The 24,689-nt window shown below is 45.4% G+C and overlaps 1 protein-coding gene across 1 annotated transcript in view; it reads right to left on the reverse strand.

The window, feature by feature from the left end:
- The window catches only part of PTCD3 (pentatricopeptide repeat domain 3), a 141,918-nt gene that overhangs the window by 59,775 nt on the left and 57,454 nt on the right, over positions 1-24,689 (reverse strand). Inside the window, exons 13-15 of the mRNA XM_077477980.1 lie at positions 15,105-15,243; positions 14,080-14,130; positions 12,558-12,644 (exon numbers count right to left, since the gene is read on the reverse strand). Coding sequence (XP_077334106.1) covers positions 12,558-12,644; positions 14,080-14,130; positions 15,105-15,243 — 277 coding nt within the window. The remainder of the gene's footprint in view (positions 1-12,557; positions 12,645-14,079; positions 14,131-15,104; positions 15,244-24,689) is intronic.

The following is a 24,689-nucleotide window of genomic DNA, read 5'->3' on the forward strand; positions in this document are numbered from 1 at the left end:
GCCCAGAAATCCCAGCTGTGGTATATAAGATTTAAAAATTACAGTGCCTTGAAAAACTATTCATTCCCCTTGAAACTTTGCACATTTGTCATGTTACAATCAAAAATAAATGTAAATGTATTTTTTGGGGATTTTATGTGATATGCCAACACAAAGTGGGACATAATTGTGAAGTGGAAGGAAAATGATAAATGGTTTTCAACATTTTTTTTACAAATAAATGTGAAAAGTGTGGTGTGCATTTGTATTCCCCCCCCCAATTACAGCTAGCTTTTTTTGATTGGACATTTACTTTTTCTGCATTCATAGCACAATATTGTGCACTTTTTTGCAGCACTTGCACTTTATGATTAAGCATGGTTTACATATTTCTTTTGATTTAGAAGGTTATTGCTTATAGGATTGATATACACTGCTATATTTAGTTATTCACTGTTGGATAGATGATTTTAATGTTTACTGCTGCACATGTCAATTGTTTGATCAGGGCAATTTTATTTTTATATGGTTCACTACTGGTATCAGCCATATTGGTTATAGAAAGGATCACAGACCAGCGCCTCAATGTTTTCTTTGATATTAAAAATATGAACGATCATGCCAAAAAACTGTCTTTTATTGAACCACTTCCCACCCGCAGTACATCATATTATGTCCTGGAATTTGAGTGGAGATATCTGAATGATGCCTGCAGCTGCACGCATCATTCAGATATCATTTTTTTTTACGCCCCCGATTGCCTGCACAGTAAGAACAATCATAGCGGCTGTTCAGTCACTCAATTGTCTTTACAGGTAGCCCTCCCTATCACCACCCTCTGGCGTTTCTAGCGGCTTGCCCGTGCGATCGGCAAGCCGGAGAAGGAATCCACCAGTGGTGGAAGTTCACCATAGAGAATACCAAGGACCAGATGGTCCCCGGCAGTCTCTATGACTCTCGGAGGCCCAGGCGCAAGGTTACGACGTCACATCTGGCCGGATAAATAAATAAAAACTATTTATTTTGACCTCAGGCTTTCCAGCCTAGAGAAGAGATGTGGGGCCTTATAGACCCCAAATCTCTCCATAAAGAGGACCGGACATGCCCTATTCATATTACAAGGAATGTTTACGTTCCTTGTAATAGGAATAAAAGTGATCCAAAAAAAAAAAAATAATAAATTAAAAAGGGAAAAAAAGTGTAAAAATAAAAAGAAACAACATTTTTTTTTTTAAGTGCCCCCGTCCCCTCAAGCTCGCACGCAGAAGCGAACGCATACCTACGTTGCGCCCGCATATGAAAAGGCATTTAATCATCCACAGAGCAATAATTCTATCCCAAGATTTCCTCTGTAACTCTAAACAGGTAACCTGTAAAAAAAAGAAAATGTAAGCGTTGTCTATGGAGACTTAAGTACCAAAGTTTGGCGCCATTCCACGGGTTTGCACAATTTTAAAGCGCGACATGTTAGGCATCGATTTACTCTGCGTATTGTCATTTTTCACATTATGCAAAACAAAAACTCTGGGGATATCTCAAATGTGCAGTTTTTGCAAAAGGACCAAAGACTTTGCATGACCTGGAGGCATTTTGTCAGCTATACCACCTGCAAGAATTCAGGACCTCATAGACAACTATTACAAAAGACAGCACGCTGTTATTGATACTAAAAGGAGGCAATACACATTATCAAGAACGAAGGAGGTGCACTTTTGAATGGGTCATTTAATTTATTTACGTTGCCAGGTTTCATTTTATGATTGTGCCATTCTGTTATCACCTACAGTTACCCAATATGAACCCCATAAGAAATAGAAGAAACGTGTTTTTCCTGCTCACTTGTGTGGTCTTTAACCACTTGCTTACTGGGCACTTAAACCCCCCTCAGTCCCAGACCAATTTTCAGCTTTCAGCGCTGATGCACTTTGAATGACAATTACGCGGTCATACAACACTGTACCCAAATGAAATTTTTATCATTTTTTTCCCACAAATAGAGCTTTCTTTTGGTGGTATTTAGTTACAGCTCGGAGTTTTATTTTTTGCTAAAACAAACAAAAAAAGATGCAAAAAAAAATAAAAAATTCATGTTTTAATAGTTTGTTATAAAATTTTGCAAACGGGTCATTTTTCTCCTTCATTGAAGTGCGCCGATTAGGCGGCACTGATGGCTGCATTGGTGGGCACTGATGGGCTGCATTGGTGGGCACTGATGGGCTGCACTGGTGGGCACTGATAGGCATAGTTAAGGCGGCACCGATGGGCACAGATGGGCACAGATAAGATGGCGTGGATGGGTGGCACAGATAAGTGGCACGGATGGGTGGCACGGATGGGCACTGATAGGTACCACTGATAGATGGGACTGATGGGCACTGATAGGTGGCACTGATAGGTGGCTCTGATAGGTGGCACTGCTGGGCACTGATGGGCGGCACTGGGGTGCAGCACCTTTGAGGCAGATTGTGGGCACTGTGGGTGGCACTGCTGGATGGCACTGTGGGCACTGCTGGGTGGCACTTACTTTTATTCAGGATGGCACTGCGGTAGGCAGGTGGGCACTGGCAGGGGGCAGGTGGTCAGCTGTATTGCTGGCCGTGATCGGGACTGATGTCCCGATCACGGCCGCCGGTGATAGGCTTTTTTTTTCTCTCCTACCGCTGTCAGCGCGAGGAGGAATAATAGCCGATTACCGGCTCCGTTCTATCACATGATCAGCTGTCATTGGCTGACAGCTGATCACGTGATAAGGGGTCGGGATCGACCCCTTGCATGGATCGGTGATCAGGCGAGTCTCATGGACTCGCCGATCACAGAGCGCGCCCCTCAGGGGGCGCGCAGGCCGCTCGTACACGGGACGACGTCAATAGACGTAGTCCCGGAAAAGTAGATCCGCGCTAATGCCGTCATTTGGCAATAGCGCGGATCCCAAGTGGTTAAAAATGGTACACTGCGTATTACCAATTCTCCAAGGGGATGCAAACTTTTGAGCACAACTGTATATAACGGCTAAGCATTTGCAAGCCTCACTTTACTGAATCAATCTAGACATGGACGGACAGACAGACAGACAGGTTTTAGTCTGTTTCATAGCCATTGTTTTTCAGAGACATTGGCTATACTGTCTATAATGTAGATAACCACCAGAGGAAGAATCCACAAAACTAGGTAAGAAATCTCATTAAAAGAATATGGAACAGTAAGACCTAATTCAAATGGTTGTACTACAGCATACACCCATATAAGGGGGTGTTCTGTGCATCATTCACATCAATTGGGATACCGCTGCTGCACTTACATGGGCGTATGCTGTAGTACATCCATGTGAACAAAAAATGCAAGCATGTAAATACGTGAAAGGTACATTAAATATTGCTTTTATTGTAAGGTAATCAAAAAAAAAATAATTGTACTTCATGAAAACAAAGAAATTAAATACATTATGGTTTATATTAAATATAAAAGTTACGGGGGGCGTGGCTTGGGCATGGCCGAGTGAGGAAGCAGGATCCCAGAGCTCCTCACACACACCGAAGCTAAATTAGCCTGTTCCGGCGGAAATATTGCCCTACAACCATCCTCACTGGCATGCCCCAGCGCCGGAGGGCCTCCTCCAGACATCGGGGTACCTCGCAGCCTGGAATTGGCTCCATAGGGGCATATTTCGGCAGCAAAGGCGGGCAGCACGAGTCTCCCAAGATGGCGGCCGGGAAGGGACGTGGAACGAACGTTCTGGCGGAGGCATGTGTTCAGCCGCAGTCGGCCAGGTCTCCTATACAGACGCCGCAGCTGGTAAGGGATGCCGCTCCCCCTGATTCCCCTGGCTCTTCAGCCTCTCTCGATCAGGGCTCTGAAGCCTCAGCATTGATGGGCGATAGGGACTTGAAGCAGCATATCTGGTCTCTCCCCACAAGACAGGACCTAGACCGCTTTGCCACTAGAGTGGAGAAGGCCTTTAAGTAGGACATAGAGCAATTGAAGGAGGACACAACTCAGTTAGGGAATAGGCTGGAAACCCTTGGACAGACAGTGGAGGAAGCTTTGCCAGTGATAACACAGTTAAGGAACAAGTGCGCAGCACAGGATCAACAGATAGAAGCACTGATTTCACAAATTGATGATTATAACATACGCATACGGGGATTGCCAGAGGCAACAGGAGCTAAGGACATTGTCCCCACCTTGCAAGGCATCTTTAACCACTTGACCACTGGGCACTTAAACACCCTTAATAACCAGACCAATTTTCAGCTTTTGGTGCTCTCACATTTTGAATGACAATTACTCAGTCATGCAAAACTGGACCTATATGAAATTTTTGTCCTTTTTTTCACACAAATAGAGCTTTCTTTTGGTGGTATTTAATCACCTCTCAGTTTTTTATTTTTTGTGCTATAAAAGAAAAAAAGACAGAAAATTCGGCGAAAAAAAGAATTTTTCTTCGTTTCTGTTATAAAATTTAGCAGATTAGTAATTTTTTCTTCATAAATTTTGGGCAAAATTTATACTACTACATATCTTTGGTAAAAATAAGTACAAATTGGTGGATATTATTTGGTCTTTGTGAAATTTATAGAGTCCACAAGCTATGGTGCCAATATCTGAAAATTGATCACACCTGAAGGACTGACGGCCTATTTCAATTCTTGAGACCCCAACATGGCAGAAAAGTACAAATACCTCCCAAATTACCCCTTTTTGGAAAGAAGACATCCCAATGTATTTAGTAAGAGGCATGATGAGTTTTTTGAAGTTGTCATTTTTTCCCACAATTCTTTGCAAAATCAAGATTTTTTTTCCTTTTTTTTTTTTCCCCACAAAATTGTCATATTATCAGGTTATTTCTCACACACAGCATATGCATACCACAAATTACACCCCAAAACACATTCTGCTATTACTCCCGAGTACGGTGATACCACATGTGTGAGACTTTTACAGTGTGGCCACATACAGAGGCCCAACATGCAGGGAGCGCCATCAGGCGTTCTGGAGCACCCAGGACACTTCTGACATTTCTCTCCTACATGTAAAAATCATCATTTATTTGCTAGAAAATTACAGAGAACCCCAAAACATTATATATATTTTTTTTAGAAAAGACCCTGGAGAATACAATGGGGATCGTTGCAATTTTTCGAACGCGTTTTTTGGGGGAAAAAAACAGTTTTGTGCTTAAAAAAAAAAAAAAAAAAAAAACACTGTAAAGTTAGCCCAATTTTTGCATAAAGTGAAAGATGAAGTTATGCTGAGTAAATAGATATCAAACATGTCACTCTTCAAAATTGCACATGCCCGTGGAATGGCGCCAAACGTCGCTACTTAAAAAGTCCCCATAGGCGACGCTTTAATTTTTTTTTTTACTGGTTACATGTTTTGAGTTGCAGAGGAGGTCTAGGGCTAGAATTATTGCTCTTGCTCTAACGTTCGCGGCGATACCTCTGCATGCGAGCACATGGGGACAGGGGCGCTTTAAATTTTTTTTTTTTTCTTTTTTTTTTTATTGTTAATTTTACTTTATTTATTTTAGTTTGACATTTTTTTTCCCCAAAAATAAATTTTTGATCACTTTTATTCCTAATACAAGGAATGTAAACATCCCTTGTAATAGGAATATGGGATGACAGGTCATCTTTACAGTGAAATCTGGGGGTCAATATGACCCCACATCTCACCTCTAGGCTGGGAAGCCTGAAATAAAAATAAAAAATAAAAAAAATTCTGGCTTTGATCGTACTGGCAAGTTGGTAGAAGCACCGGAGGGCGGTGAGGGGTGGGGAGGCGTCTATGGCTGGGTATCACCGAGTATGGCTGGGTATCTCCGAGTATGGCTGGGTATGGCAATTTATGGCAGGGTATTGGCGGGGTATTGGCGGGTATTGCAGAGTATTGGGGGGTATTGCACTGCAGAGTAATGGCGGGGGACTGCAGAGTAATGGCGGGGGACTGCAGAGTAATGGCGGGGGACTGCAGAGTACTGGCAGGGTACTGCAGAGTACTGGCAGGGTACTGCAGAGTACTGGCAGGGTACTGCAGAGTAAATGACAGGGTACTGCAGAGTAAATGGCAGGGTACTGCAGAGTAATGGCAGGGTACTGCAGAGTATTGCAGAGTAATGGGGGGTACTGCAGGGTATTGCAGAGTATTGGCAGGGTACTGCAGAGTATTGCAGGGTATTGCAGACTATTGGCAGGGAATTGAGGGGTTAAATTCGGTGAGCAGCGATGTGGGCACTGCAGATGCAGCCCACAGCGCTGCTAACACTGATCTCTTTCCCCTCCACTGTACCGATCGGTACAGAGAGGTTTGTTTACAAGTGATCACTCCGTCATTTGACGGAGCGATCACGTGGTAAACGGCCGCGACGAGCGGCCCGTTTACCGTGATCCGTGATGCGCCGGGTCCACTGGACCCGGCGGTCACGGATGATCTCGTGTGCGTGCCCCAGGGGGCGCGCGAGAGCAGAATTCTGGTTAATTAACGGCCTCTCAGAGTTAAACAACCGCCCTGAAGCCGTTAATCGGCAATGGGCGGTTGTTAAGTGGTTAAAGAGCTCTTAGGCCTCCCCCCCCCACAGCAACCGTGGAAATTGACAGGGCACACAGGGCCCTTCGCCCCCCGTCACAGGAAGTTGATAACCCTCGGGATATCATTTGCAAATTGCATAAATACATGGTGAAAGACCAAATAATGCAACTCATGCGCAAACGCCCCTACTTTGACTTTGATGGTGCACGCCTGTTCTTTTATCAAGATCTGTCCAGGCGCACATTGATGCAGCGCAGGGCACTACACCCTCTTTTGGACTCCCTCCGCACAGCAGGCATTACTTATAGATGGGGGTTCCCCTTTAGCCTCCATGATGAACGAGATGGGAAGTCGGCCACTCTGCGTACTAAGGACGACGTTCAGCGTTTTCTGTTGCAACTGAACCTGGACCCCGTGGACTTTCCTGATTGGAGGCTCTCCACGAATATACAGACAGTGCAAGCTCCCCCACCATGGCAGCAAGCACGACCTAACCGACCTCCGCGGCACCGCAAACGCTCCTCCTAGACAGCTACGCGACAAGAGCCCATGGCAGGGAATTAGCGGCGCTCCACTTGCCGCCATCTTCTTCATGTTAACCCTTGGATGACTTTTGACCAAGAGCCCACAGCTTACGGCTGAGCTGCCAACTGTATACGCAGTGGCGAAGTGTGCCTTATTTGCCTAGTCTACGGCTCCTCTAGTTGTCAGTATTGTTTTCAGTTTTATTTTCCTCCCCTTTTTTTTGGGGGGGGGGGGGGGGTGCTGACAGCACTTTTTGCAGAATTTGCACAGCACAAGGCCGTAGGAATTGCCGTTGATCACAGTTGCTTATTGTGCACTACAAGTTTTATGGCATATCAGTGACTTAAAAGGTTTTTTTTTTTTATCTCCCGGACACTTACAGCGTTTTGAGTAGTGAGGGGCGGGGTTTTCCGGGTTGTCCATGTCCAGTTACGTTCCCCACGTAGGACTACCCATATTGGGTAATAGCCCAGGATTGGGCGCTTTGCCGGGCGCTGGCTGCTCCCCTGTAATGGGGGGGGCGGTGGGCAAACAGTTTTTGATACCCCTGTGCTGCATTGTTGTGGTTCAGGTGGACCTAGACCACAGGATGTTATTTGTTTTATGCGATGTGCTAATGCTTTCCTTTTTCTTTCCCTCATTTTTCTTTTTCTGTGTTTCTGTTTTTTGTCCCCCATCCTCCTCTCTGCCCCCCCTTCTTGCTTCCCTTCACTCCAGCCTACCTTGTTGCTCCCTGATAGGTTGGAGCTACCGGAATCTTGTCTCGCCGGACACCGCAGAACTAGGAAGGTCGTCTGGACGGAACCCTCAGACACAACATGGCTACGCTTAAGGTAGTGTCCTATAATGTGAGGGGTATGTGCTCCCCTAACAAGCGAAATAGGCTGTGGCTAGAACTGAAACGCCTGGAGGCACAAGTGGTGTTTTTACAGGAGACCCACTTTACCGATACCCCTCTCCCTAAATTGCCCTCACACCTATTCTCGCAATGGTTCCTGAGTAACTCGCCTATGCCCAAATCCAGGGGCACGGCTATAGCCATTCACAAAAATTGCCCGTTCCAACCCCAGGAACATAAGGTATGTGTTCCTGAAAGGCACCCCCCTCGGACAGACATACACATTTGCTACGCTCTACGCCCCTAACACCCAACAACTTACATTTATAGATCAAACCCTCTCTACACTGGCGGACGTTAGGGAAGGTAGATTAATCCTGGGAGGGGACTTTAATGTCAGCCCGGACCCCACACTTGACACCTCCGCAAGTAGATCGTCACATTCCCATGCCTTCCTGACACATTTCCGCAGATCCCTCCAGGACTATGCCCTGGTGGACTGCTGGAGAGCAATACATGCATCTGAAAGGGACTTTAGCTACTTCTCTGGAGTACACAAGGTGTACACTAGAATTGATTTGCTGCTAGTGGACCAGGACACCTTGGATTTTATCCTGGGAGCAACCATAGACCTCAACCATCTCTGATCATGCCCCTGTGACGCTTACGCTTTCCCTAGCCCAGGCCTCGACTAAAGCAAGGACGTGGAGACTGAACGAGAACTTGTTAGATGACCTGGCGGTGGTGACGGGGGTGCAGGAGACTCTGACACACTACTTCGCGGAGAATGATAATGGGGAAGTGAGCAAGGGCATTCTCTGGGAGGGACATAAAGCCGTGGTCCGGGGCACCTTTATTGCACTGGGAGCTAAACTTAGAGAGGCGGGCGAGCTTCCTGAGGGTGTTGCAGGAGCTGCAACGCGCTGAGCTTGCACATAAAAGAACGTCGGGCTCTACGGAGCTCAGGCGTTTGACAGAACTCAGACAAATATTTTCTAAACTGCTGGACCGGAAAATTAACCGGAAACTGCGCTACCTGGCCCACACCTACTATGAACACGGCAACAAGTGCGGCAGGCTACAGGCCCGAGCGTTTCGCAAGAAGAGACTCCTGGCCCATGTAAATAAATTTTGCTCTCCTACTGGGGACTCTACACAGCACACATCCAAGATAGCCCCTATGTTCCGCAATTATGCGAACCTATACCACTTAGACCAGGCCTCCTCCCCGGCCGACATAGCCCTAAAGACGACGCGCATACAGTCATACCTCTCCTTCGTAGGACTCGCCACCCTTACTACGGATCAGGCAACTGAATTAGAATGCCCAATTACAGGGGAAGAAATCTTAGCTACGATTAAGTCCATGCCTAGAGCTGTCCAGCTTATCCACTGGGCACGTACACACGGTCGGATGCCTCCATACCTGGTGTTGTCTACAGATGTAGAGAAGGCATTCGATCGCGTGGACTGGGAATTTCTGAACGCAGTGCTTAGGGGTACGGGGCTGGGCCCACGCATGCTGCGCTGGATCTTGGCTCTTTAGGTGTCTCCTACAGCCGGGGTTAAGGTGAATGGTGGCCTCTCCTCATCATTCCCTATTCGTAACGGCACGAGACAGGGCTGCCCGCTCTCACCCCTTCTATTTGCACTGGTTTTGGAACCATTATTACAGAGGGTCAGAGACAATCCCAGTGTCAAGGGGGTGATGGCTCCTTAGAGTACAAACTTTCTGCTTATGCGGACGACATATTGTTTCACGTGGTGGACCCTCTGGTCTCGTTGCCGAATCTGATGGGAGAACTACAGGCGTACGGAGAGGTATCCAATTTTCGGATAAATTATTCCAAATCAGAGATACTGCCGATCGCCGTTCCCCCGGCTTTGGGGGGGACACCTTCAAGGGCTCATTTCCATTCACATGGGCTGCCCCCTCCTTAAAATATCTGGGTGTCCAGCTCAAGGATAGTACTGACTCCCTGTATGCACACAATTTTTATATTTGCCCCTAATGCAGAAGATTTCAACGGATTTGTCCACTTGGGACAAATCACTTTTTACCTGGGTGGGACGAACAAATATTTTGAAAATGACGATACTACCCTATCCCCTGGAAACATGGGATAGGGTTAACACACGCTTTGCACTAGCACCACAGTTATCCCCTCTGACACCGGTGAGTGGGTACCCGTGGTTCCCCCCAGGCGAACAGATGGCCGCGTTTGGTTCGTGGATACGGGATGGGAAGGTCAGCCTGGACAGATTTGTGGAGGGAGGGGCGGTGGTACCACTTTCTACTTTAAGGGAGCGATATGGCAGCTTCCCCTTTGATTTCTGGAGGCATCGCCAACTGGAGGCCTTTATAACCAAGCACTGTAGACAGACACCACTTCGGGTCACCCTGACAGCCTTAGAGAACATGTGGGCATCCGCGGAGCCTCTGACACACGGGATCTCGGAGATGTATGGGCTGCTAGAATCAGCCACACCTACTCCGAAAACCACGCTATATTACGGACTGGGAAAAGGACCTCCAACATGAATTTACAGGCGACCAGTTACATTGTCTATACCGCCTAACACATACCAGCTCGATAGACTAAGACTCAAGAAAATAACTATAAACTTTTATCCAGGTGGTACAGGGTACCCGTCACCCTGGCTAGAATCTTCCCAAACACTCCGGATGTATGCTGGAGGGGATGTGGAATGAAAGGCACCTTCCTCCATATTTGGTGGGAGTGCCCTGTGCTAGCACCATTCTGGAATATGGTTCGCAAACACGTGTCAGACAGTCTGGGTATTGATATCCCAGCCCTGGCTAAGCACTTCTTGCTGCACATACCCACTATGCCTCCATCACGTTATAAAAAAAAAAAAAAAAAGAGTGTACTCCCCCATCTCCTCAATGCAGCCAAACGTTTAGTACCACTATATTGGAAGAGCTTGCAAATTCCAAGCGAGCAGGACTGGTTGGGGAAGGTGGGGGAGATAATGGAAGCAGAGAGCTGGATGGCCACTTGTAGGGACACCAGGGAGAAATTTGAGCATACGTGGGCACCATGGAAGGCCCATGTCCAAACCGCAACTGTGGTTACATCCAGTTTAGATGTCACGCTTCTTGCCCTAGCAGACCCTGAATTTGGGAGACTTGTCCAGGCGAACCTTCCTCCTCCGAACGCACCTTCTGCTGGTGAGCTGAACGCATAATCCGGTGAGTCATGATGTTCACACTTCCTTTCCCACCCCCATCCCAACTCTCTTCTCTTTCTGTCTCCCCTTTGCCTCTATACATAGTCTAATGGAAGATGTTTGGTTTTGGTTGACTTAATATGTTCTTCCCTTTTTACTATGCGGTAGGAGTCACTTGTAAAGCTTTAACAGTGTTAAGGGGGCACCCCACCCTCTTCTAGTAGGGGAGAGGGACCTGCTCATGTGGATCGAATGTCTGGAGAGTGGGAAGGGTGATGCCCTGGGTTTGTTGAATGGTGAATGAAGTAACTCTCTGCCACCATGTATGCTTACATGTAACTTGACTAGGTTGTATGTATCCCCCCCCCCCCCCCTTTTTTTTTCTTTTCCCCTTATTTTCCCTATGTATGTTGATTTTTTATGTTGTTTCTCCTTTTTGTTCAATTTTGAAAATAACAATAAAATACCAATTATAAAAAAAAAATATATATATATATATATATATATAAAAGTTACCATTTTGTTGTCCAATTTCCATTTGGCCTTGCCAGTGCCCATCAGTGAAGCAGAAAAATTACTTATTTTCAAAATTTTATAACGGAAACTAAAGAAAAAAACATTTTTTTTTTCAAAGTTTATGGTCTTTTTACGTTTAGCAAAAAAAATAAAAAACCCAGTGGTGATTAAATACCCCCAAAAAAACAAAAAAAAAAACAAAGCTGTATCCGTCTCAAGAAAATGATACAAATTTAATTTGGGTACAGTGTTGCATGGCAGCACAATTGTCCTTCAAAGTGCGACAGCAAATACGATATATCTGTTCAATAAGTGCAAAAAAAAAATCTATTATTTTTTTTAACCTGTCAGAAATCTAGTGCTGTCCTGCTCATTCGGCAGTGTTATCAAGTAGTCTGATCAAGCTCGCCTAGTTGTCTCTGAACTACAGAACACCCTCATGCTATGTAGATGGGGAAGTATTTTGTACTTTGTACTGTGAGTTAGCGTGGTCAATCACCAGGTAGAAATGGAAAAGAAAGCATGAAAAAAGAAAAAATGAATACAACCACCACATCGAAGGACAGCTAAATTGCAATATATTATATTACCGTTTTTGGGTTTGATACACTTTTAATTCTCCGATTCATGTATTTAATAAGGTTGGAAAAAAAAAAAAAAAAAGGACACAAGTCCATCAAGTCTAACCTATCTGTGTGATTTTATGTCAGTATTACATTGTATATGTCTGTATGTTGTGGTCATCCATACATCATTCACTTCTTTCATCTCATAACAGACTGAAGTGATCAGACCCACTTCCTCCATGTTATAGGATTCAGGAAATTACAATAGAGTTAAAAAAAAAAAAAAATATTATATAAAAATATATATATATATATATATATATATATATATATATATATATATATATATATATATATATATATATATATTTTATAATAATAATAATAATAATAATAATAAATAATAATAATACCATCATCTCGATCCTGGGCTGTAAAGCACTTTCCTTGGATAGTTTGAAGAATCTCACTAAGAATTTCAGCCTGCTCCGTGGCATCACCTAACAAACAGATTTACTCTATTACATCATTTAAAATCCATTTACTCGATTACATCAATTTAAAATGCACATGGTTTCTTTAGTGCAACTAAGTGTTCCACTCTGTTATATAAAATAGAATCTTTACACACTTTTTACGATTACTGACCACTTGCAGTAGCAGAATGGCAAGCTTCATAGCACTCGCTTTTTCCTTTTGGGTTGTAAAACTTCAAAAAATAGCAAGTAGGTTGATATTACAAAGGCTGAACGAACCAGTGGTGGTACAGTTCTGCTTCTCTACTAGCACAGATGGGCCCCTTTGGATTAGCCAGTTTACACAGGTTTACTGCAACCATGCAGGCAACAGCCAACTTTTCTAGAAAGTAAAGGTTGTGGATTTTTTTTTAGAATAGTATAAAACATTGAAAAAAATTAAAAAACCATCAAGATCCATTGTAGTCCAGGGGTGCCCAAACTTTTGAAGTGTGAGGGGCAACTTAAGCGACTTTGTAACTGGTCGCAGGACTCAATGAGCGGAGCAGGTGGACGACAGGTCTGTGTCCACGCCACATATGCAGAGCAGACAGGGACACAGCAGGCTCTACTTTACGGCCCCTCCAAACCTATCCACCTAGACAGAAGGGGACGGATTCCCCTTCTGTTTATTTTTTAGTTGTCCATAGAGGGGAATGGAGGATTCGATTGGGTCCACTTGAAAAATAAACAGATGGATAAGGTTGGACTGATCATGTGAAAGGGGCCCAAAGCTGCTTTCACACTAATGCACTGCAGTTTACCTGCACCGCAGGTGCAGTGCACCCGTGGGTTAGCTGCACTTTGCCATAGAATTCTATTATAACTTGAAGGTGTGGTGCACTTTCTGAAAGTGCACCAAACCCGCAGGTAAAAAAACAGAACACTGCAGGTAACCCGCAGGTGCACTTCACCTGTGGATCAGCTTGAAATTAGCCCAGTGTAGCCAGGAGTACCAGTGTAGGGAACAGATATGCCCATTGTTGTTCGATTTCAATAATAAAAAATAAAAATAAATAAATAAACTGACCTCAATATTCACTTCTTCCTCAAAATTCCTGCAGCTATTCGCTGGCTGCTGCTGTCCCCTCAGCGGGTATGACTAGCTGCTCTGCTCTCTACTGCAGCCGCATGCTTCCTATACCGCCGGCTCCATTCTTTACACTGATGCTCTGGGGTGTTGGGTCGGGAACCCACGATTTGGTCTTGCTGACCCACCATCATCCCAGAGCAGGAGGTGGCGGGCCACATCAGAGTGCACCACAGGCCACATGTGGCCATCGGTTGGGCACCCCTGCATTGTTCTGTCTTTTATGCTACAGGATCAATATGTTCATATTATGTTGCTAACACAATTCAAGGACTAAGTTAGCTTAGGGAACAGAAGACCAGACAGACCAAAAACAATGCATGTACTCACCCGGTCTATAAAACACCGCCAGCAAGTGGTAGAATGTTGCAAGACTTGGCTCTAGAAAATGAAAAATGTGATATCAAAGTCTTCATCCACTTAAATGATCATCAGTAGATGGACTGCAATTACATAGAAAACCTCTAATATGTAAACATTTTTTTACCTGGTAGGGCTGAAATAATCAGGTAGTCAGTCAAACCTGTAATCACAGGCTTAGGCTGGCCATAGACCGTTTAAATCTCGGATGGTTCAGCAGCATTGGAACCATGTATGGGCAGGTGGAATGTACCCAAGATGATCCAACACATTGGCTCGGTGGGAGGGATTCCCCTGTCTGTGTTGATGGGGGAAACAAGCTAAATTTCTTCCCTGCAAGCCGTGGTTGCAGAAAGAAGAAAAAAAAAAAAAAAAAAAAAAAAACACACACACAATAAAAATTGCTCCATCTATAGCCAGCCTTAGTTTATCCCTCTTTTTCAAATATTTTATTGAAATAATTTTCATAGAATGTATAAATAATAAATTTCATTAAATAGTACAGCAAGGGTAAAATACACAATAGTCTTTACAAATATAGTTTATCCTTCTTGATCACATATTTTCTTAAACCCATATTTAGCGTGCAACATGAAACCTGGTGGCATTGTTGAGCCAACACCAAACTGCCTCTCCAGTTGCTGAATTGTGTGGTGCAGACATCGGTTTTGTTTTGATAGGAGAATGCTTGTTTTGCCCTGATGCCTGATCCCTGCTGCAATTATCTACAGGCTTTAATGCAACAAATGTAATAAACTCATCACTTTTTTTTTTTATTTTATTAACGTGCTAGCATTTATTACATTTGAAATATCTGGGAAAAATAATATGTTAATTGAAAGGATTTATAGTTACAATTTATAGGATTTATAATTACAACGCGTCAATCTGCTCTAGCTGCAGACGGCCGCTAAAGAAAAATCAGATACGCAATAATGACCACATGGCACTGAGCTTATGTATTTAAATTCTCAGCACAGGTTTCCATGTCTCACCGATATTCAGGGCTTTCATCTCATTGAATGTTTGCATTGCAATTACTTTCGGGCCGGTCTTCTTCAAGCTTTTTAGGATGGAGTTGAAGGTATGCAAATTTGGCTGAACATTTTGCTGAACCATTTGATAAAGCAGGTCCTACAAAAAATGAAAAACAGGAAAAGTATCACTGGGTGCTGTGAAAGAAGAAAACACCAACTCCCTGCTCCACAGTACCCAATTATGTTTTTACGCAGGGATTACCAACCAGCAAGCATACTGAAAACACATTAAAAAACACAAAACTATATTCTTGTATTATTTAGAATTAGATAACTACATACATTCATAAAGCAATTCCAAGCACAAGGCAATGCGTTTCCAGGCCAATATGTCAAGCCTAGGAGAGTGCCCAGGAATGTGTCACTTTAAAAAAGGTATTTAGTGGGAGATGCAGGTTAGCAGTCACCAAGATATGGAAAGTGAAACACAGCTATTCCACTAAAAATTGCAAAAAAATAAAAAATAAAAAAAATGGTTACAAAGGATTGTAAATCAACAAAGATGTGGCGAAAAAAATTTGAATGCCAAAAGAATATATATAAAAACAAAAAAGCAATTGTGTATCCTGGATCTTTCCGCAAAAAAAAAAAAATGCACAGTGAATATGGAGGCAATACTAAAAACAGGGGAAGAAAAGTACCAGGGCCACTTTGCAGGACAGATCATCTAACCCTGATGGGTTCAGACAGTTTCTGCAGGGCAGAGAGAACCAGACTGCGATCCCAAGGAAGCACAGGGTGCTGAAAGGAAGGGTCTGATTTTAAATTAACCTCAAATACTCAATACTCTTCAGAAAAAATGAAAAAGGTAAACCAACATCCTTCACCTTCCTCAGTCCCTGCTGTACTTGCCTTTTGGGAGGGGGAGGGTTGAGCTGTCAGTCCCTACTCTTCTTTCTGTAGGGCTTCCAGGATGGATTAGAGCAATTCCGACTGGTCAAATCTGTCACGACAGCCTTGACCAAAAATAATTGCTGTGATCCTTCCGGGAAGTTCTACAGAAAGAAGGGCAAGAAGATCAGGGGTTTTAGATCCCCAGACTGCTACACCAGCTGAGTGGTCACTGACAGCTCATCACTCACAGGAGTTAGGTACCGATTGTAGGAGGGCCAGAATGTGAGGCACAGAGCAGTCTCTGGGATCAAGGAGCCTGTGTTTACATCAGGCAAAAAAGGATATACAGGTATGATGATAGATCTTTCTGGAAGAGTCTTTCCTTGCCTTCAGTAAAGTAGGAATTTCAGACTCAGAAACTCTTCTGTCCTTTAAGATTTGGACTTCAACAGCCAATGATGTTAGAGTCAGTGACTGCTGAGAAGCAGGAAGAAATAGTGTGCCCTGAGGCAGCATGTGTGACCCATAAAAAAAAAAAAAAAAAAAAGGAAGAAGGAGAGACCAGGGGTTGTCTATCAGTCTGAGTAGGTCTATGTTCTTCTGGACCAACAGGTGCAACCAGAGTAACCCATTTTCTCTGTATTCTGTGGAGAAGGCAGGGTAGAATTTGAACTTGAGGTAAGGCACAGATTAGACTGAACCAAGGTCAGGGATTTGTCAAAGCATCCCATGCCAGTGCTAGAGGATCCTTGGTCCGGGCCACAGAGGTAGCTGGTTGTTGAAACTGGGTGCCAAGATATCCACATCTGGGTGCGCCCCAGCCCCCTCCCTATCTCGGACATATCAGATTATAGAGGTCAAAAAATGGATTCCCCAGACAATGAGGGTTGAGGCAATCTGCCTTCAAGTTGTCCACAGATGTGCACAGCAGAGATAGCTGGACAGCGTTTCCTTGTTCACAAGATGACCTGACTTGTTTCCTTCAAGGATGTATGACTCCTGGTGGTTGAGGCAGGCCACAGCCATAGGTTATCCGATTGCAGTCTTATTGGGTACCCTTGCAGAAGGATGAGAAGGGGGTCCAGTGCTGCAGAGCCAACCTTCTTGCTCTAAGCGTTAAGATACGGATGGGGAGCTTTGCTTCCATAAATGACTAGGGTCACTGAACTGTGGAGGGACTGGAACACTCCTCTGCAGGCAGAAAGACTGGGATCTGTCATTACTACTTTGCAGTGATAAGTATAGGTTTCTCCATTTTTAAGGCTGGGCTGCAGATCCACCAAGCTTGGGAAGTCCTTGCTTGGCTGGACAGGAGCATGAGAAGGTTGATGGAAGGAGTATTTTTGTTTCAAGCCAACAAGATGTTGTGTTAGAGGTTGATGAAATTGCATATTTCATATTTACTTATTAAAGTTGTCTAGTTGTCTCAAAATATCAAAGAAAGCCTCCAATATATTGGTTGCCTTGGCTGACTTCATACCAAAGGAATGTCATTGCAAACTTACTAAGTCCTTAAAAGGTCATATTGTTGCTGGCAGTGGGAGTTGACCATTTCCTTACATTCAAGTCCTATATATACACACTACAGCTAGAACTTGCGTATAATGGTCTTGTATCAGAGTTGTTATGTTGCGTCCGATTCTTGGCAAATAGAGGTCTTAAATGCAATTAGGTGAGCGGAACAGCCTCAGAGGCTACCGTGAGATTTTGAACACTCATGGAGTTTCTCAGAGGCATGGCTCTTTCACCTCAAGTCCTGAGTCAGAGTTCTGAGAAAGCAGTTTCTTCTCTGGAAGGGATACCTTTGCTTGGGATATGTCCAGGATCAGACCCAAGTATTCCAGGTGACGAGAAGGTGGGACAGCAGATTTTTGGAAGTTGACCCCTTAACTGAAAGCCTGGAGCATTTGAATTGTCCTGTCGACAGCTGGAAGGACGAGGAATGAGAAGATAGTCTAGATAAACTGTGACTAGGATGCTCTGAGTTCTAATAAGAGCAAGAAGAGGTAGAAGGACCTTTGTGAACACTCTGGGAGACGAAGTTAGACCAAATAGCAATGCGGTAAACTGGAAGTGATGGTCTCTTACTGAAAAGTGTAGAAAACACTGATGTGAATGAATGGAAATATCCAGATAGGCATCCTTGATGTCTACGAATGCCAAGTGTCTCCATCACAGGGAGGCAATAACGGACTTTGAAGTTTCCGGGCAAAATTTTGGAATCTGAAAGTATTTGTTGAGATATTTTAGATCCAGGATAGGGGTACTGGCACAATTACTTCCTAGGAAAAGAAAAATGGTTCAGGACAATCTGCAAATCTGACTGTCCTTGGGCAGATTTTGACTGATTTTATAGAAGATTGAAACAACCCCCTTTATAGGAAAGGGGGCTCTGTGGAAGACATGGGACACTTGTGGGCCAAGCCTCATGCCAAAAGGAAGGACTCAATTTTGGTTTCAAAGTTGAAGCTTGGGTAGAGTTGAGGTGCTCTGCTTTATGAAAAGATAGAGACTCCTGAGGAGAGGGAGGTTTGGAATATTTCCTCCTGTTACATCTTGGATGAATTTGTCAAGTGCCTCAAAGAGACATCCTACTTCAAAAGGGCATATTTGTGGGGCATCTTTTGCAGGCAGCTTGAGCTGAGCATACCTTGAGCCACAAGATTCTGCGCATGTGAATCGAGATTAGTGCCTTTCAGAAATGTGTCATTACTTGTTCTAGGACATCCACACAAAAAAAGAGTGGACATTATTTGCCCGGTTAAAAAGGATGATCCTAGAACACAGGATCATGTTGCTTATTTACAGTCCTAGTCCAGTTAGCTGCAACTGAACAGACAGAAGTGAGAGCTAGCTGCAGAGCTGGGTCTGCAAGTGTAAAAGAGCCTTAACCACTTGAGACCCGCGCTATAGCCGAATGACGGCTACAGCGCAGACCTCCTTTGCCAGGACTACGTCTATTGACATCGTCCCGTGCACGAGCAGCCTGCGCGCCCCCTAAGGGGCGCGCGCGGCACGCTCTGATCGGTGAGTCTATGAGACTCGCCTGATCACTGATCTGAGCAAGGGGTCGATCCCGACCCCTTGCCACGTGATCAGCTGTCAGCCAATGGCAGCTGATCATGTGATACAACGGAGCCGGGAATTGGCTATTATTCCTCCTCGTGCTGACAAAAAAAAAAAAAAAAGAGCCGATCACAGGCGGCCGTGATCGGGACTTTAGTCCCTATCACGGCCAGCCCTGCCAGTGCCCACCTGCAAGTGCTCACCTGCCCCCTGCCAGTGCCACTTCATTAAAAAATAAGTGCCCCCCCATCAGTGCCACCCAGCAGTGCCCACAGTGCCACCCAGCAGTGCCCACAATCTGCCTCAACAACGGTGCTGCACCCCAGTGCCACATATCCGTGCCCAGTGTCATCTATCAGAGCCAATCAGTCCCATCTATCAATCAGTGGTACCTATCAGTGCCCCTTAGTGCCACCCATCCGTGCCACCCCATCTGTGCCATCTTAACTGTGCCTATCGGTGCCCACCAATGCAGCCTATCAGTGCCGCCTCATCAGCGCACTTCAATGAAGGAGAAAAATTACCTGTTTGCAAAATTTTATAACAAACTATTAAACATGATTTTTTTTTTTTGCATCTTTTTTTGTTTGTTTAGCAAAAAATTAAACTCCCAGCTGTAATTAAATACCACCAAAAGAAAGCTCTATTTGTGGGAAAAAAATGATAAAAATTTAATTTGTGTACAGTGTTGTATGGCCGCACAATTGTCATTCAAAGTGCATCAGCAATAAAAGCTGAAAATTGGTCTGGGCAGGAGGGGGGTTTAAGTGCCCAGTAAGCAAGTGGTTAAAAAGCATCTCAAACTTCCTATCTGATAATGAAGGAACATCTTCAATTGGTACAGTGAGAGGTTCGTTTAAAGTGGAACCACACTCTCCTAATCAACATTTTTATAATCCTCATGGTATTAGAATTAGTAAACAGATCGGAACGTATATCATATTTACTTGTTTAAAATTTTTTTCCTTTTTTTGTATGTTGTACATCCCAGGGGTCTTCAGGAAGGGAGAAGAAGAGAAGGGGTTTTCTTAGCCAAGCACAGACTCCTGCAGGCATGCATGCTTGAGCTAAGTGCAAATGGATACCAGGAAGTGAATGCTACATTAATCATTTGCCCTCACTCAAGATGGCCATAGCCGCAAATGCTGGGGAGGGGCGGCTGGAGATTCAAAGTGATCTCTCAACAAATTAAAGCGCGGAGATATGGACGGATGGATGGGGGAGTTTGCTTTAAATATTTAAAAATAAATTAAATAGCGTTTTCTAGGGTTGCGCTGATACTATGCAAATGCACCAATACCTGAAACTGATACTTTTAGGCTTGGTTCATTCAGCTGTCAGTGGGATTTCCCCACTGACAAATGGAAAAAAAAAATCAAGCCTATTTCTGACATTTGTTGTTTACAAGTTAAAATCTGTATTTTTTGGCTAGAAAATTACTTCAAATCTCCAAACATTTTTTTTTTTAGCAGACACCCTAGTAGATACAATGGAGATCGTATTTGTGCAGCGGACTTACAAACAACATTTTTTGGGGGGAAAAAAAAAAAAAAATAGGACTGTTGTACTCACCGTAAAATTATTTTCTCTTCAATTCACCGACCGACACAGCTCCTCTCTGTAACTAAAATGGTTTGTTAGCCTGTTATTAGGAGAACTAGGCAAAAAATTGTAACAATACACAGAACTTTAGTCCCGCCCTGGGGGGCGGACCCTGTGCTAACACTCCCTGCTCCCAGGCAGAACTCAGTACGTCAACAAGCAGTATAACGTAGAGAAAAGGAGGGGTGGGTGCTGTGTTGGTCGGTGAATTACAGAGAAAAGGATTTTACGGCGAGTACAAAAATCCTATTTTCTCTTATATTAACCGACACAGTTCCTCTCTGTAACTAAATGGGACTTCCCCAAGCAGTGCCAAACGAGGGGTGGGAAAAAACAGCATTAAAACTTCATCCACCATGGCAAGTGGGAACTAGTGAAACTAAACCCACAAAAAAACAGCAGTGTACAGAAAAAACACACCTCCATAACCGGGCCCTCTCAACAGGAGAAATCCCCAACACCGCAACCTTTTTTGCGGGAGTAATGCAACAGTGCATTAACAAACAGTACTGCTTTTTATCAAAAAACAGGAAAAAATAAAAATAAATCACGATTGCAACTGCACGGCCACCTGCAAAACTTTGCGGCCAAAACAGGTATCAGCCGATGCACTGACATCTACCTTGTAGAACTTGGTAAGCGTATGGAAGGACGACCAGGTCGCCGCCTTATACACCTGAGCGACAGGCACTTGGTGTCGGAAGGCCCAAGACGTTCCGATAGCTCTTGTAGAGTGGGCCGTGACTGGAAAGGGGGACACCTGCCCCTTCAAGGTGTAGGCTTGGACTACAATCTGTCTGATCCACCTGGAAATGGTGGCCGACGAGACTGCCATACCCTTCTTTGGACCAGCCACCGAAACAAACAGTGAGTCTGACTTCCGAAAGGGAGCCGTGGCAGACAAGTACACCTTCAGAGCCCTAACCACATCGAGAGCTTGAAGGGCCACCTCTTTGGGGTGCTTCGACTTAGGACACAACGATGGTAATACAATGTCCTCATTGAGATGAAAAGTCGAAACCACATTCGGTAGAAAAAGGACGGTTGCGGACGCAACACCACCTTATCCCTGTGGATGACCAGATAAGGCGACTTGCATGACAAGGCCACCAATTCCGAAAACCCTTCTGGCCGATGTGATGGCCACTTGGAAGACCACCATCTGTGAAAGGGTCAACGGGGGAAGCTCTCTGATGTTTTCAAACGGTGGCTTTTGAAGCTCCGACAACACCAGGTTCAAATCCCATGGGGGTAATGGCAGACGCACTGGAGGGACTACATGGTCGCACCCCCTGAACGAAGGTACTCACTAATGAGTGAGACGCCAGGGTTCGCTGAAAAAAAAAAAAAAAAAAAAGGAAGGACAACCAAGGCTGAAATTTGCCCCTTAAATGGTGCTTAAAGCCAACCTCTCGTCTACTCCTTGCTGAAGAAACAGCAGGATCCTGGATATAGAAAAGGAGCGCAGATGCCATCCTTTCTCCTCACACATGGAGATGTAGGCCTTCCAGGTACGATGGTATATCTTCCGTGAAGATTTCCACACCCTCATCATAGTAGGAATCACCAAGTCCGACAGACCCCGGCTCCTCAGCACCTGGCTCTCAATAGCCATGCCGTTAAAGCCAGCGATGGTAAAAGCAGGGTGAAAGATTGGACCGAGACAGGAGATCCTCTCGCCAGGGAGCTTCTGCCACCAGACGTACCAGGTCTGCGTGCCAGGGCCGCTGAGGCCAATCTGGGGCAACCAGGATTACTGGAATCCCCTCGGCTTCCACTCTGCGAAGCAGACGTGGCAACAGTTTTAGTGGAGGAAAGGCGTAGATCAGCTGGTACTGATCCCACGGAGCTACCAGTGCATCTGACGCATCTGCCCACAGATCTCTTGTCCTGGACACGAATCTTGGCACCTTCCAATTGAGACGGTAGGCCAATAGATCCACATCTGGTGTGCCCCATTTCAGGCACAACAGCCTGAATATTTCCGGATGCAACGCCCATTCTCCTGGGTCCAGCATCTGATGACTCAGATAGTCCACCTGACAAATTTTCCACCCCCGGGATGTAAATGTCTGACAGGGCTGGAACGTGTCGCTCTGCCCACCGAAGTATGTGAGCAACCTCCCGAGCAGCAGCTGAGCTTCTTGTTCCCCCTTGGTGATTTATGTACGCCACAGCCGTGGCGTTGTCGGACTGTATCCTGGTCAGACGTCCTTGAAGACACGTCGACCACGTGTGGAGGCACAGCCTGATCGCTCTCAATTCGAGCAGATTGATCGGCAACCTGGATTCATCCGTCGACCAGAGGCCCTGAGCCGACTGAATCCCCATCACTCCACCCCAGCCGGATAGACTGGCATCCGTAGTGATCACATCCATTTCAGAGGAAGGAACGATTTCCCGGACTGAATCACCGGGGACCTCAACTACCAGATCAGAGAGTCCCTGACTGGCTGGCTCACCTGGACCTGTCGAGCCAGGGAAAACTGAGACTTGTCCCATTTCGTCCAAATCTCCTTCTGCAGGACACTGGTGTGGAACTGGGCATAAGGTACTGCCTCGAAGGAGGTTACCATGAGCCCCAGTACTCGCATGCAAAAGCGGAGCATCAGTAGTTTGACCGCAGATCTGAGAGTCTGCAATTTGTCTCAGGGGAGAAAGACCCTCGCTTCCCTGGAGTCCAATAGTAAACCCAGGTACTCTAGACGCTGGGTCGGTACAACCACCGACTTCAATAGGTTCAACAGCCACCCAAATTCTCGCAGAGTCTACATGGTGATTGCCACATCCTCCTCTAATTCTGAGGCGGAAGATGCTCTCAGGAGGAGATCGTCCAGGTAACCCACAATCGCGATTCCGCGTTGTCGCAGCAACGCCAATACTGGATCCAGTACTTTGGTAAAGACTCGGGGGGCTAATGCCAGGCCAAAAGGAAGAGCCACAAACTGGTAATTTTTGTCGAAGCACCGGGCAGACGAAAAAAAGCCTCTTGTGAGCGGAAAAAGAGGGCCCTTGCCTGCGGCGTGGCTCCTTAGCCTTCCTGGCCTGTGGGAGTAGTGTACTCTTACCACCCTTGGCATTTTTAATAATGTCATCCAGTGAGGCTCCAAAGAGCCGGTCGCCAAGGAAGGGAAGATCCGTCAGGGCTTTTTTGGATGCCTGGTCAACAGACCAGCATTTAAGCCAAATCAGGTGCCTCAGCACCACAGCTGACACTGAAACCCAGGATAACATAGGGAGAGTATCCAGGGGCGCGTCACAAACGTACTTAAGGCCTTGCACTAGTTGGTCTGCTAGTTCCCCGCAGACAGGGGAGGCGTTTTGCTCTCCCAATTCACGGTGCAAAAGTTTTGCCCACTCAGTCAGGGTCTGTGACACAAGTGCTGATGCCAGTACAGGTTGCACGGCTGACCCCCCCCCCCCCCCCCCCCAACCGTAAACAAGGAATGAGCCACTGCCTCAGCCTTCCTGTCTGTGGGATCCTTGAATGCAGGAGTCACCTCTACCGGGATTGTGGTTACTTTATTTAACCTGGATACTGGGGGGTCCATGACCGGAGGAGCCGACCATTGTTTGAGAAGGCTTTCCTCAAAGGGGTAACGCACCCCCATGTTTTTGGGAACCGAAAAGGTCCTTTACGGCCGACCCCATTCCCTGTAGATGAACTTGTCAAAATAAGCCAAATATGGGAACACCTTAGGTGAACGTGCTGGCTTGCGGGACCCAAAAGGGACCGCTACCTCAGCAGAGGGATCCGCTGGCTCCTATATCTTCAGGGTATCACACACAGCTGTGATAAGTGCTCCAACAAGCGCTTTGTCGCGCCCAGAGGGGGAAACATCCTCACTGTCCAAATAGTCCTGGTCAGCCTCATCTGATAGGTCAGAGCAGGGGGTTACCAGCCGCAGCAGGGCCCGAGTCTGCATCAAAGCTTTCTCCAGAGGACGGGGGGAGGGGTAGGGGCCGCTTACGCGCATTTTTCCTTCCACGCACCGCCTCTATTTTTGCAAAAAAAGAGTTAAGGACCACCGTCAGGGTGTC

This window comes from Lithobates pipiens, unplaced genomic scaffold (genome assembly GCF_037356315.1).
Source record: "Lithobates pipiens isolate NorthernLeopardFrog02 unplaced genomic scaffold, aLitPip1_a1.2 Scaffold_13, whole genome shotgun sequence".
NCBI classification, from domain to species: domain Eukaryota; kingdom Metazoa; phylum Chordata; class Amphibia; order Anura; family Ranidae; genus Lithobates; species Lithobates pipiens.